The following is a 12,253-nucleotide window of genomic DNA, read 5'->3' as shown; positions in this document are numbered from 1 at the left end:
CAGGATTTATCCATATGACCTGGAGACTGTTGCTAAGAACTAAATCCCCAGAATTTCAAATCATAGCGCTGTTTCCTGCTACATGAGGCAAGGAGAGACCCTTTATATATCTGAATTTTTTTTGCTTCACAAAGTTTTACCAAAGAAATTTGTCATTCAAGAGTAACTTACAAGTAACTATATCCAGTTTGTCCTGTCAGCCATGGGCCTCAGCCCTGACAGTTTTAATGGACAGCTGGGGCAGCATAAATCTTGTACTGCCACTGTAATGTACAAGCGGATGCTGAATGACCTGCAAAAATGTGACTTCCCCAGAAATGATCCCAACTCTTGCTCAGCTGCTTAGTGCATTGATTGAATATATTATCCTGCTCCCCTGGGTGTCCCCTTCAGGCCTCAATATTTCGGAAAGGCCATGTTTCCTCCCTTATTCCTGCAAAAATAGACCTCATGTAGCTACATCTAAAACTTCAGCTGTATCTCATATTGACATCTGGCCCTGGGAATTCCCCTGGGAAGAAGTCCTGGGTCTCCTCTGGCTGAAGAAACACTGGAATTTCCACAGATTTTGAGGTGTTTATTCCATACCTGGAAAGGGGATACAGGCTTGAGGACTTCACAAGCAAGGCAAGGGCTTTGAAACTAAACAGCTGCTCTCCAGCATGTGCTCTGCTCTTAATCCCTGAAATAGTTGGTGGTGCTATCCACATGGATACCTTTAAGGAAAGCACTGAGGAGCTGTGACATTTTTCTTTTAGCTGAGTTGGCTGTGCTTGAAGTATGTGTGAGAGGCACCCTCTCATCCCCTGCTGAAACACAGATCACAATGAGGAGGAAACAGAGCAGCAAAATGCCTGAGACAAGTTCCTGCTCCAGCATCCTGCAGCAGAGAAGACAAGACCAGGCAAAACTGGGATTTTAAGCTGAATTAAAGGCACTAAATCTCTGTGGACACTAAGGTGTTTCCTGACTTCTTGGGTGAATGTGCATGAGCCAAAGTACAGAGGAGTCGTCAAGACCCCCGTGGCTGTTAGGTGTGAGAACAATTCCTGGTCTTAGCAGCAGGGCACGCACACAGGGTAGAGGGGAACTGTCATCTCTACTGAGTGTCCCTTCTAGTCAGCTCCAGCCTGAGTAGAGTAGAAAAGCCTGTGATTTGCATCTTTAATGACACCTTGTTCAGCGCAGCATAATTATATTTAGTGAAGAACATAGTTTAAAAATAGATTTCTCTTATACTCTACAACCAAGCTCATTAACACTTTCTCACTTTCATAATTCATTAGTTCCAACTACCCAGGAACTGCCATGAGCAGTGATTTTTTTCATCATGGCCAGAAAGATTAAACTCTATAGGAAGCCACAAAATTGAAGTCTTTTGAAAAAGAATGAGCTGGATGCACAACAGGAGACTCAGGCAGAAGTTCAAACCGGGGATGTTTCAGCCCTTCCTTGATGAGGAAAAAACCCAGAAACAACTGGCAACTAAGTAAAGAACGCTAGGAAAGACAAGAAAGACAAAACAGACAAAGATTGACCAGGACAGTCTAGAATTGTGCAACCTATACTGAAACTGCAGCTTCAACATCATGTGGAAGAAGCAGAGGCATCAGATTACAGAATAAATTAAAAAAGGCCTTGAAAAGAGAAAATAGATAAACAGTGGCAGTGTTTTACAAAAAGACACACTAGAAGGCCATACAGCATGGTCCAAAAGGTCATCAAGAAATAACACAAGAAACAGTGCTGGAGACAGATACTAAGAACTTCCAAACAGAGATGTTGCAGAAAGGTACCGTAAACACACTAAGGACTTCTACCAATGGGGTCTAAATTTCCCTTCTTTAGCAACACCCAGCTGAAGCTCTTTCTCTTAAAACCACCACTAGCCAATTCCACGAATAGGGTCAGAACTGGGGAACTGAAACAGCAACTTGAAGGAATTACATCACACTCTTACACATTTCTGCAAAGTACAGCAGGTAGGACAAGCACAGTGTCATGACAGACACAACAGCCTCAGCACTGAGGCTATGGCAGTCACTGTAACACTCCATTAAAATACCCAGGGCTCATTCCCCAGTGGCAGGAAACTGCTAACCTGCAAGAGCTTGAAGCGTCAGTGTCTGGGAGTAGGAATTTTGCTAGTCTCTGCCTTGGAGTGATCCCATCCTCATGGCAAGGTTTACTCACTTAGGGTAGCAGAACAGCAGCAAAGCTGGCCTGTGCTGCTTACTGCAAAGGTCATGGCAACTGTGGTATCAAACCAGAGACTTAAATCAAAGCAGAAAACCACCTCTTGTTAGGAGACTATGTATTTGTAATCTGAAAATAGAAATAGAAAACTATAATGATAAATCTCACAGTTTCCCAAAACCTGGAAGAATGAGAACATCTAAGCACATCCAGGCAGGATGGTTGTTCTGAGGGTGGTTGTGTTCTCAATAGTCCTCTGTCAAAACAACGGCTGCAGAACAAGGAATTCGTGTCTTTGAATTCAGATGTCTCTGAAGGACTACACAGATACCAAAAACAAATGAAAAACCAAGTGGATAGCACTAACGGTGCCACTAGAGAAGAAGAAGCTGAAGTAATTGAGTCCCATGAGCCTGTGTAAGCAATAAGATGGAAATTGGCTTGGTTTGTCCATGTGACCAGAACAATGGAACTAGCAAACACAATTCTGTGGGGAAAAATCGGAGAGGAAAGGAAGGCAGAATGCTCAGGGACAGTATGACTCAAAGACATCTGCATTTGGATGTAGAAATGAAGGGGAGATACAAAGACTCCAGCCAGTGAATACAGACTCCAGCCAGTGCCTAAAGATGACACTCTTCAGAGCATGCTGGTATTTGAAAGGGGAAGATGAGATAGTCATAAATATATATAACAGTTCATAACTTGGCCATGTTCTGTTCATCTATTGAGTTGCCAAAGGACACAAAAACAGAGTATAGTCACCGATGAACCACTAATTCATGTTGCTAATGCTTCTATCACCCGTAAGAAAAATTCAATCATTCCTTATCTCTTTGTTTCAGACTACTCAAAATTGCCCACTCATCTACACATTTCCCCTCATATTTCCTGAAGGTGACATTTTTCAATGGGCTTCTAAATATCAGGTAAAACTCAATATGCTGGGGCAATATGTTTGGCTCACAGAACCCAGACAATTTTTTCTCTTGCTTTTGATCATATTCTTGACATTCTGGCACTGTTATGGTGAGATATAGATATTTCCTTGCTCTTCAGTTGCTCTGGATCTAGTTTTACAAGCCCAAGAAAGGTGAATTTTTCTTTGCACTTTTCATCAAGATTACAGCAGTCTGCAGATGTCTGCTTGTATATTCTGCAAAAGTCATGAGTTCCTATAAATGGCAGCATCACGATCCCTCCCTAATCAGCAGTTCTCATGTCAATGAAATGTCCCCAGCTACCTACAACACATCCACAGCCAGAGAAAAGCACCTCTTCCTGATTGTTTCCTCCGAGCAGGGTGTCTTGAAGGCAGCCATGGCTCTGGGGGAGAAAAACATTGTCCCCAACAGTCAACAGAGCCCTTTTAGGTGGACAAAATTGCTATTTTCTGTGTCTTTCTGAGAATTAGAAACATGCAGCAGGATGCACGTAATGTTCTCCACAGGTGGATGACAACCATTGCCACAAGAGAAGTTCCTGTATTGAACCCATCATCTGCCATCCAAAAGAAAAGCACTATTATCAGTGATGTCTGCTGGTGCCAGCAGGTGCCTAGAAAAAAAACAGGTTAAGAGAAAAGTATTAAATTTTCTCCCAAGGAAGACATTCCCCACAGGGGTTTGCAAAGCTTCCCCCACAGGTGCTGTGCTGGGAGCAGATCTAAGTAGCCATGGCAACCCTGCACAAGCTGCTTGACATGGCCACTGCTCAGAATAAATTTTGACCTGAGCCTCGGTCCTGATGGTGTTAGTACTTCGAGTAACGACACATCTAAAGCACTATTCTTACTATACTTCCATCTGTTCTTACTTGTTTGCCGGCTGCCCAAAAATGTCCCAAGAGAGCTGTGGGTCTCTCTATGATGCATTCCAGCCTGCTGAGAAATATGCTTGGTTTTGTTACCTTCTATGACCTCCCAGAGCAGGGACAATCCTATTCATAGATACCACCTGCTGAAAACTTCTGTCCTTGGGCTTCAGCAGCTTTTTGTACCTAGTCTTCTTTAGCTGTATAATTCCTGGTGATTTGTGGTGTTTTGTGCAATTTAACTACATATGGAGGAGAAGTAGCTATGCAGTGGCAAGGCACTTATATGTGGAAACTCCTGTCACAGAGGCACTCAGACTAATAGTTGTTTTGTCTAACATTCAAGCTCCCAAGTGGCAGAGCTTCCTGGCACAGAAACAATCAATAGCCCCAATCCAAGTGATTTGCTCATGTATGTGAGCATGTACAGGTGCAGCCTGGTCTTTTATGGATACCTGCAACTCAGAATGCCAAAGTGAACATGTGGTTCTTGACAGAAAAAAACCTGCCTTAAAACCATCATCTGTACAAAGGGCTTTATTTAATAGCTGGAGATTCGACTGAATTCAGACTCTTGGGTTTTGGTTCTTTGTCCAGAACAGGACTGGGTTTTGTCTTTATTTTTGTTTCCTGTGTCAGAACAGCAAAGCAGATGGGTTTCAAACTGCAGAAATTTTCATGGTAGATATTTAATGAAAATTCCTGATGGAAATATGATTCTTATTATGGAAAAAGAAAAAAACTTCCCAAACATGATTTTTGCAGTTGTGAGAGAAATGTGAGGGAAAGGGATCGTTTTGCCTGACGTATGTTTTAAATTCTACACTGCAGTCTGGTATGTGTGCATACACTGAGACTAAACTGTTCATGGTGATCCAACATAAAGTGATGCTAGGAATGACTGCTAAGAATTACATGGCCTTTGTCTCTATAAAAAGTGCCTACATTAGAGTATTCAGCCCAAAATAGCAACCTGCTGGGCCTGGGTTAGAATAAAGGGAGAAGTAAAAGGAGGAAATGCCTGGTTTGGGGAATGAGATATGAACCTGACAAGAGAAAATCTTGAGCATTTCCTTGCAGGAAGATTATCTGCTGGCTGGAAAACAAGAGCCAGGGCACAGAGGTGAGGGAGAGGAGAGCCAGGTGGATGTCTCCTTCCTGTAGGTGGAGGCCCTTCTTTGCAGGAGACCAGCCACCAGGCAGGCATGGTGAGGGGCTGGAGATGGCTCACAGGGCGGTGAATCACAGCTGACTGAGGAAGCTGAATCACAATAGCTGAGCTTTGTGTCCACAGCTCTGGTCCATGGCCTAGAGCAGTGTGAAGGAAAATGCACAGCATCTGTGGGCAGTGCCATAGGGGTGGGAGCTGGTGCTGCTCCCCAGGGACTCTTACAGCATGCTCCTGTGGCAGCTCTGGAGTGCAGCTTTAGGACGGTTCTTTATGGCCAGTATGTGGGCATTTCTGAGAATCCACTGCAGATTTCCTTACCCTTATCAGTGTCTGTTGTGGGGGTGTGTTGTGCACAAACAGGCATCGAGTTTGTGAGACTGTAAAGCTGAAGCAAAGATGGACATGTCTCTCCTGCAGATCCAGGTCTCTCTCTCTGCCCTGGGTTATTGGTCTGTGAAACTTTCTCCACCAGCCAGTGAATTTTTTCTGGTTTAAAAGCCAAAAGCTCTATAATAACGTGAGATTTGGGCTACACAATGTCCAAATGCATGTCGTTATAAAGAAAGCCATCTTAAAGAACTCTGCAATATGGTGGATTGTACCTTGCCACTTAAAGGAGAGTGCAGTCACTGAATAACACCATGGAAGGGAGAAGACGGAAGAGATACAAATAGACTCTGCTCACACTGTCTGTGTGACCTAGGTCAGAGCCCACACACACAGTAATGAAACAGTAATTTCTATTTTTTTTTTCTTCAAAGCACTTTGTCCATCCAGACCAAACCAGATTCCAGCATGGAGAGTCACAAGGTCAGGCCTGTGTGTATTGCAGATATGCACATCCTTCGAGACAGATGGGCTTGTAACGATCACTTTGAAAGTGACCTGGGAGGTTTTTTTCTTCCCAGTGTTTCTGTTAGTGTCACAACACTTGGATATCTTGAGCTAACTTTTCAGAAAGCCAGGCTGAGATATTTCTTCTCTAGTGTCTCCCTGAAGAATCGTGTTGCATTGACTGCCTGAAGCCAGTTCTTTACGTTTCGTCATATTAGTCCATGCAGTTACCAGACAATCACAGAACACAAGATGTGCCAGCCAAACCTACCTGGATTTTTTATCATATAGCTCAAAGAAAACAGCTGCTAACTCTCTTTTCTGTTTTTCACCAGTCCTGTACCTGGAAGGATCTGTCCTTGTATTTGAGGATGTTTTCAAACTGGTTGCCTTCTACTGTGTCAGCAGGTGAGTCGGATTCATTGCTTCCATGGCACAGTCATTTTGCCCTCCCCTCTGGTCTGCCCTCCCCCAGTCCTCAGTCCCAGCACAGACCCCTCTGTTTCCTCTGCTACCCTTCAGCCTGCCAGAGCAGAAGGTATCTCAGATACTTGTATCTACAAGGGGGCCAGACCACCCCACAAGCACAGCTGTCCCTGCAGCTGGAAGTTTTGTCCATAGGGCTGCTTCCACAAAGAACAGAGGCACAGAACTGGGGCTAGGAGAGCAGGGAGGAAGAAGGGCCCCGAGTTAACTATTTATTTAAAGCTACACACACACATACCTGGTAGCAACTTAGCAAACCTACTAATGGACTGTTGCCTGTTGGCAACTCAAAGCACTTAGTCTCCTATGGAGAATCTGTCAAGGCAAGTAGTCCTGAAACAATGTATGTCCTTTAGCTAAAATTTAAAATGAAAACAAAGTGTTTATTTGCTCAGCACAGAAATACCAAGAATAATGGGTACAGTGATGGGAAAGACTTGTAATGTCATTTTCACTAGTGCAAGGTTTGCTCAGCAGCTGAAGAGCTCCTCTGTGTAATTAAACCCATATGTCTGCAGCCGCCTCTAATCTGTGTCCTTGTGCTTAGCACACTGCGGCAATACCTCCACCTACTTACCCCACCCCTACTGCAGCAGGCCTGGTTGTGAGTTGATTGTAGGCTTTTGACTTCCTCTATATAAACTTACATGACTCTTAAAGTAGTTATTTCCTTTTAAGAGGAGAAAGCAGATTCAGGATATGTTTACGAGGCCATCACATTAGTCACTTGGTTAGGTTACACAGTAAGAACATTCTGTCTGGGGTAGGATACAGTGCGCTCCAGCTTATCCAGCCAATCCCCCGCTACTCTGAGGGCTGCTTCTGCAGCCAGCTGAGTTCAACACTACTGAGCCACAACTCCTACCTGCACACAAGAAACCATCCTCCACCTCACCCTCATCAGTTAATAGACATTTAGTCATCTAGATCTGTATAGACCCTATAGGATGAATGTAACTTAACTCCTGGACCCTTATAAAGATTTCTTTCTCACCAAAGCAAAGAACAGCCCAAATACAAAATAGAATTTCTAGTAAGTGGCTGGTGACAGAGAAAATATGCTCACTTCTGCTTTCCTGCAAGAAGAATCATGGCTTGAGAAAGAGTCTCAGAAAGAAAGAAAGAAAAGTTCCTCTATCAACTCCTGTTACAGATGTCATTTCTGAGTGTCAAGTGCATATTCAGATGGTTCATGTGATTTTCCAGGCTACTGTCAAAAGACAAAATAAAAACATAATAATTTTCTGGGAGAAGCAGGTAATAAAAAGACACTGACCTACCATTTTCTGGCAGCTCATAGGAGTTCTCTGTGATGGTGAATGTAGAGGTCTGAGAACAGGGATGTAGTAAATTGTCTATGAATAGCTGGAAACAGCTTTTCAGAGCTGACAGGCTCTTCTTAAAAAAAAAAAAAAAGAAAAATTGGCCCAAATATTTTACCTACCTGTAGATAACAGGTGACTTGGTGGCTGATCTGCATGCTGCTGCCCCATTAAAAAAACCAGATTTTTTAAAATTACAGCAATGTCTTAATGTTTGATCTTAATATGTTTTTTCTTAAAAAAAAAAAAAAAAAAAAAAAAAAAAAAAAAAAAAAAAAGAAGGAACTAATCATGTATTCATACATATAAAATAACAAAGAAAGCAGAAGGTGCATGGAACCTCTTCCTCTTTCTTCATATCTGCCATGAAAAAATAATAAGCCAGGGATCACATCAGTTTACGTCAGTGTGAAAACAAGAGTTCTCAGTAGTGCACAGTGAACCCATGGAGAACACAAAACATCAGTAAGGTATGTTTCTGTTAAAAAGGTCAGAAATAGGCCCCCTGCATTCATCTGTCAACACACAGGTCTGCAGTCATGTGCTTTTTTGGGAGTGCATTTGTGTAGCAGAGACCTCCTACTCACAAGGCCGGTTTTTCTATAAACTATTCCTTGTACCACATAGAGCATTTTGTAAAACTTCCTATGTGTAAAATGATCCTGCACCATTCCTTGTTATAATTTAGGGACTGGCTTTTCTAGTCCTTGTTATAATGGGAATTGAGGCAAGAACAGGGTTAGCAAACTGTCACTGGGCAAGAGGCAAACCTGAACAGTTCACTGGCAGACACCAAGTGCTCTGTTGTATTTCTTGAGACTTTGGGCGTGTTCTGGTGAAACCCAGCCAACATCCTCTGAGAAATTCTACCTTTTTTTCTGTAGAAATACAGCATCTTTTCAGAAACAAGTACTCAGAAGTCTGAGAGGGGAGAGTTAGAGGGATATGTGTTTTCTCAGCGTCATGCAGCACTTCCTCACTGTCTGTCCCTTCACCCAAAGGTTACCTTTCCCCAGACAGGGTCTTCCTTCCCCAGTCCCTCTATGCCTTGCTGTGTAACCATGCCTTACAGAGCTTTTTAAGAGGAAGCAGAGTAGTGAGAGAAGGGTGAAAACAGAAAGAAAAAATACTTCATATCCTTTCCACATGAAAAACATTGGCTTTTCTAATTAAAATAATTACAATCTGCAGCACCTTACTTTTAATGGGAAGGTATTTTAACCCTTTTAGCCTCTACTGAGGTGAGAGGCATTCCTGCTGTTTTCAGAGGACAGAGCCAAGACACAGTGATTAGGCCAGTGCTACAGCATGAAGCATCACCACAGAAGCTGGTGATCTCTCCTGAAATCAGAGCAACCCAGGCTGGCACAATGTCCATAATTCCTTACCAGCCATGACTTTGTAGAACATGGCTGAAATTGTGAGCTAATCCAATCACTAAAATCAAGTGAAATCTGGAATTCCTGACAATCGTGGGGTTTATCCTTCTGCTGTTTTTTCGTTGTGTTTGTTTCCACAGGGATTTGCTGCCCTTTACCCTGAAGCTGCCACAAGCAATACTAGAAGCCAATAGCTTTCAAGACCTTGAAATTATCTCTAGTCTGGGGATAGGTAAGTCCCTCAAAGCAGTCAGATTTTCATTTAGACTTGTGAGAACAATGGTGCTTTGCATAGACATAATGCAAGCGGAAGATAGATGAACTATCGTCTTTGGAAGAGCTGAAGAGGTTTGAATGCAAGAGGAAGATGTTTATGATCTTTATGTTCATAGCAGGATGCTGAGAAAAAGGGCACTTGCCCCTGGGCACCTGGACCTCTGTCTAGGGTGTGGTACCTATGTCTGGGTAAGCTGTGGTTTTCATCAGCTTAAGTGCAATACGGCCTCTGGGGATAACTTATACACATTGGAAGTAGCTGGTATCTGAGTTATATGGAAAACACCTTCGCCCCTTCCCCTTCTGATGCGCGGGGACAATGCTGACGAAAGTGTGATATTTTTGAATTTTGATATTTCTGTTTCCTCCTGCAGGATTCCTAGGTGGTAGAGAAATATGTATCATCCCAACATGTTCTCTCACCTCACACTAATCACATGCAAAAAGGAACATTATTTTTAGTGACAGCACCAAACAAGCAAATTTTAGATGAGATGTATAAAGCTACAGATAGGAAAAGCAATTCTGTTAACTAAAGGAGGCCTCCTTTTTTATTCCTTTTCATTTAATACACTCCACATGAGACAGCTACTTCAGCTAGCCACTTTCATGCTCTTTGGTTTTCCAGGTTTCTTTCAGGTGTCGAAAACAGCCAAACAATGGAGAAAATTGAAGTAAGCTAATTTAGAGATAGTTATTAGAGCACTATCGCTATTTTTGGATCTTCTCATCATACCTCCCAGAAGGCATGGGCAAATCCCACTGGTTTCAGTTCAGGCAGCTTTGTTGAATTACACCAACAGATTTGCCTCTAACACTTTCAGCAACCTCTACTTTGAATATGTTCCAATTTGTCAAAGCATCCTTTTATATGGATGTCCATCCAGGACTTATTGCTGATAAAAAGTTACTTTACAACTTGAGATACCAAGTTGCAAGCATAACTTTTTATAACTAGTCTAAAAAGTTGTATTAAAATGTAGGAAGTGTATCATGAATCTGCAATCTTCGGTCTAATTTGAGCCAGAAGAAGCTATCTTGATTCAGGCAATGGTTTCCAGAAACTTCTGAAAGAAGAGACTAGTTAAAGCACAAGCACCAAAACAATATTGGTTATAGCCTTTTTCCTTTTCTCCTGTACTGATGGTCATAAAAGAAGCGAGGCTTGGAAATTTATTTGTACTTCATACCAGGCAAGTTTCTGACAACAGAAGAAAACCTGCCATTGTGTGCGGTCTTCCTGGGAAATGATGCTAGCTTCCTGAAGTGTCATGCTGTCTTAGTGAGTTGAACGGGCTCAGCTACTGACAGATGCTAGTTATTACTTCCTGGAACAAAATTTTGTAGATACAAATATGTACACAAACAATAAGGTGCTACCCAAGGTGACACTTCCAAAGGAAACAAAGCATTGCCTGAAATTCTCGTATGTTGCTTTGTATTTATTTCAAAGTAGTATGTGTTTCAAGGGGATAGAAGTAAGATGTCTATCTGCAAGCTGAATTATTCTACAAATGTTCTCGTGGCTCTGTATGTTGTCACAGAGGATGTACCACATGCCCTCTAGTCCTGACCTCATTGGTACAGAAGTTATTTCCACAGGAGAATTAGCGTGATTGCACTGCACAAAGAGCACATACCATCACAGATGTGCCAAAGACTCCAAGAACTGCTTGATTAACCCTCCCAGAGTGCAAGATAAGGGAAGATCCAGGACAGCAATGAGAGATGATCAAACAGCCTTCTCTGCAGTATGGGGCAGTGTGGCTGTGCTGGGAAATGCCTGTCTGAAGCAGCTGTGTTACTTGGTAGAACCACATCATCTGGTCCTTCCCAGCCTGATTGAAGCTTTGCATTTTCATCACAGTGCCTTATCCTGACCACTACTAAGAAAAATTACCAACTTCCCCTCTGTAGATTGGTTTACTCACCATTTCCTCAGCCCACGAGACTTCACAGCATTATATTCTGACTTAAAACAACTTCCTCTGTCCTGCATTTGTTGATACCCAGTAGAGCTGGAGAGCTTAAGGAAAATGATACCCCGGCCAGTCTCAGATGTGAGGAGGTTGGCAGCATGGTGTTGCTAGTATGTGTGGTTGTGCCTCCAGTGTACTCCCAAATTCTGTTGTTAAGAGTGCTGTTGTTCCTAGAAATACTATTATTTTAAGCTTCTTTGTTCTCCCCCTTCTCACAGTAAGAAATCAAAGAATAAAGCTATTGTAATGTCAGTCACCCTAAAATAAGATATGATACGCTAACATGCTTATAAAGCTGAATTTGCTATGGACACTAGCCTAGGTTGCAATAAGCTAAATAGGTAATTTTATCCTGATGGAATAAACTGTCTTTTAGCTCACCTCTTGACCTGAGAGCTGTACCCTATGCTCCGCACAGAGGGCCATCCCACATGTGTGCAGCCCCATCCATCCTCTCTTGGGCCCAGCATGTGATGTTTTTGCAGAGACACTCCTGACACCAAGCACAGGGCAGGGTTCAGGCATTGTGGCAGCCCCATTGTGTCCCCTGAAATCCACAGAGAAAAGTGTGCCATCAGTGTCAGCATTGTGTTTGGGGACCAAGCATACCGAAATAGTTATTTAGCTGTCTGCATCCTTGTGTTTCCAGGATTTCCCATCTTCCCTTAATCCCTAAGATTATGGTCATCTATACTGTTCTCATCCAGTGAATAACCTCTGAGGTTGTACCCTTTTCCTTGGTCAGAACATATGAGGTTTGCTGGATCCTGTTTCCTGATGCTTCTAGTAGTGGACCCT

The 12,253-nt window shown here is 42.7% G+C and overlaps 1 protein-coding gene across 1 annotated transcript in view; it reads left to right on the top strand.

The window, feature by feature from the left end:
- LOC120753858 (ras and Rab interactor 3-like) overlaps window positions 1–12,253 on the top strand; it is a 160,450-nt gene that overhangs the window by 127,815 nt on the left and 20,382 nt on the right. Inside the window, exons 21-22 of the mRNA XM_040066604.2 lie at window positions 6,349–6,421; window positions 9,341–9,432. Coding sequence (XP_039922538.1) covers window positions 6,349–6,421; window positions 9,341–9,432 — 165 coding nt within the window. The remainder of the gene's footprint in view (window positions 1–6,348; window positions 6,422–9,340; window positions 9,433–12,253) is intronic.

Source organism: Hirundo rustica, chromosome 6, assembly GCF_015227805.2.
Source record: "Hirundo rustica isolate bHirRus1 chromosome 6, bHirRus1.pri.v3, whole genome shotgun sequence".
In the NCBI taxonomy this organism is placed as follows: domain Eukaryota; kingdom Metazoa; phylum Chordata; class Aves; order Passeriformes; family Hirundinidae; genus Hirundo; species Hirundo rustica.
Note: the sequence above shows the minus strand (reverse complement) of the source record. Positions and strands in the feature narration are given on the sequence as shown.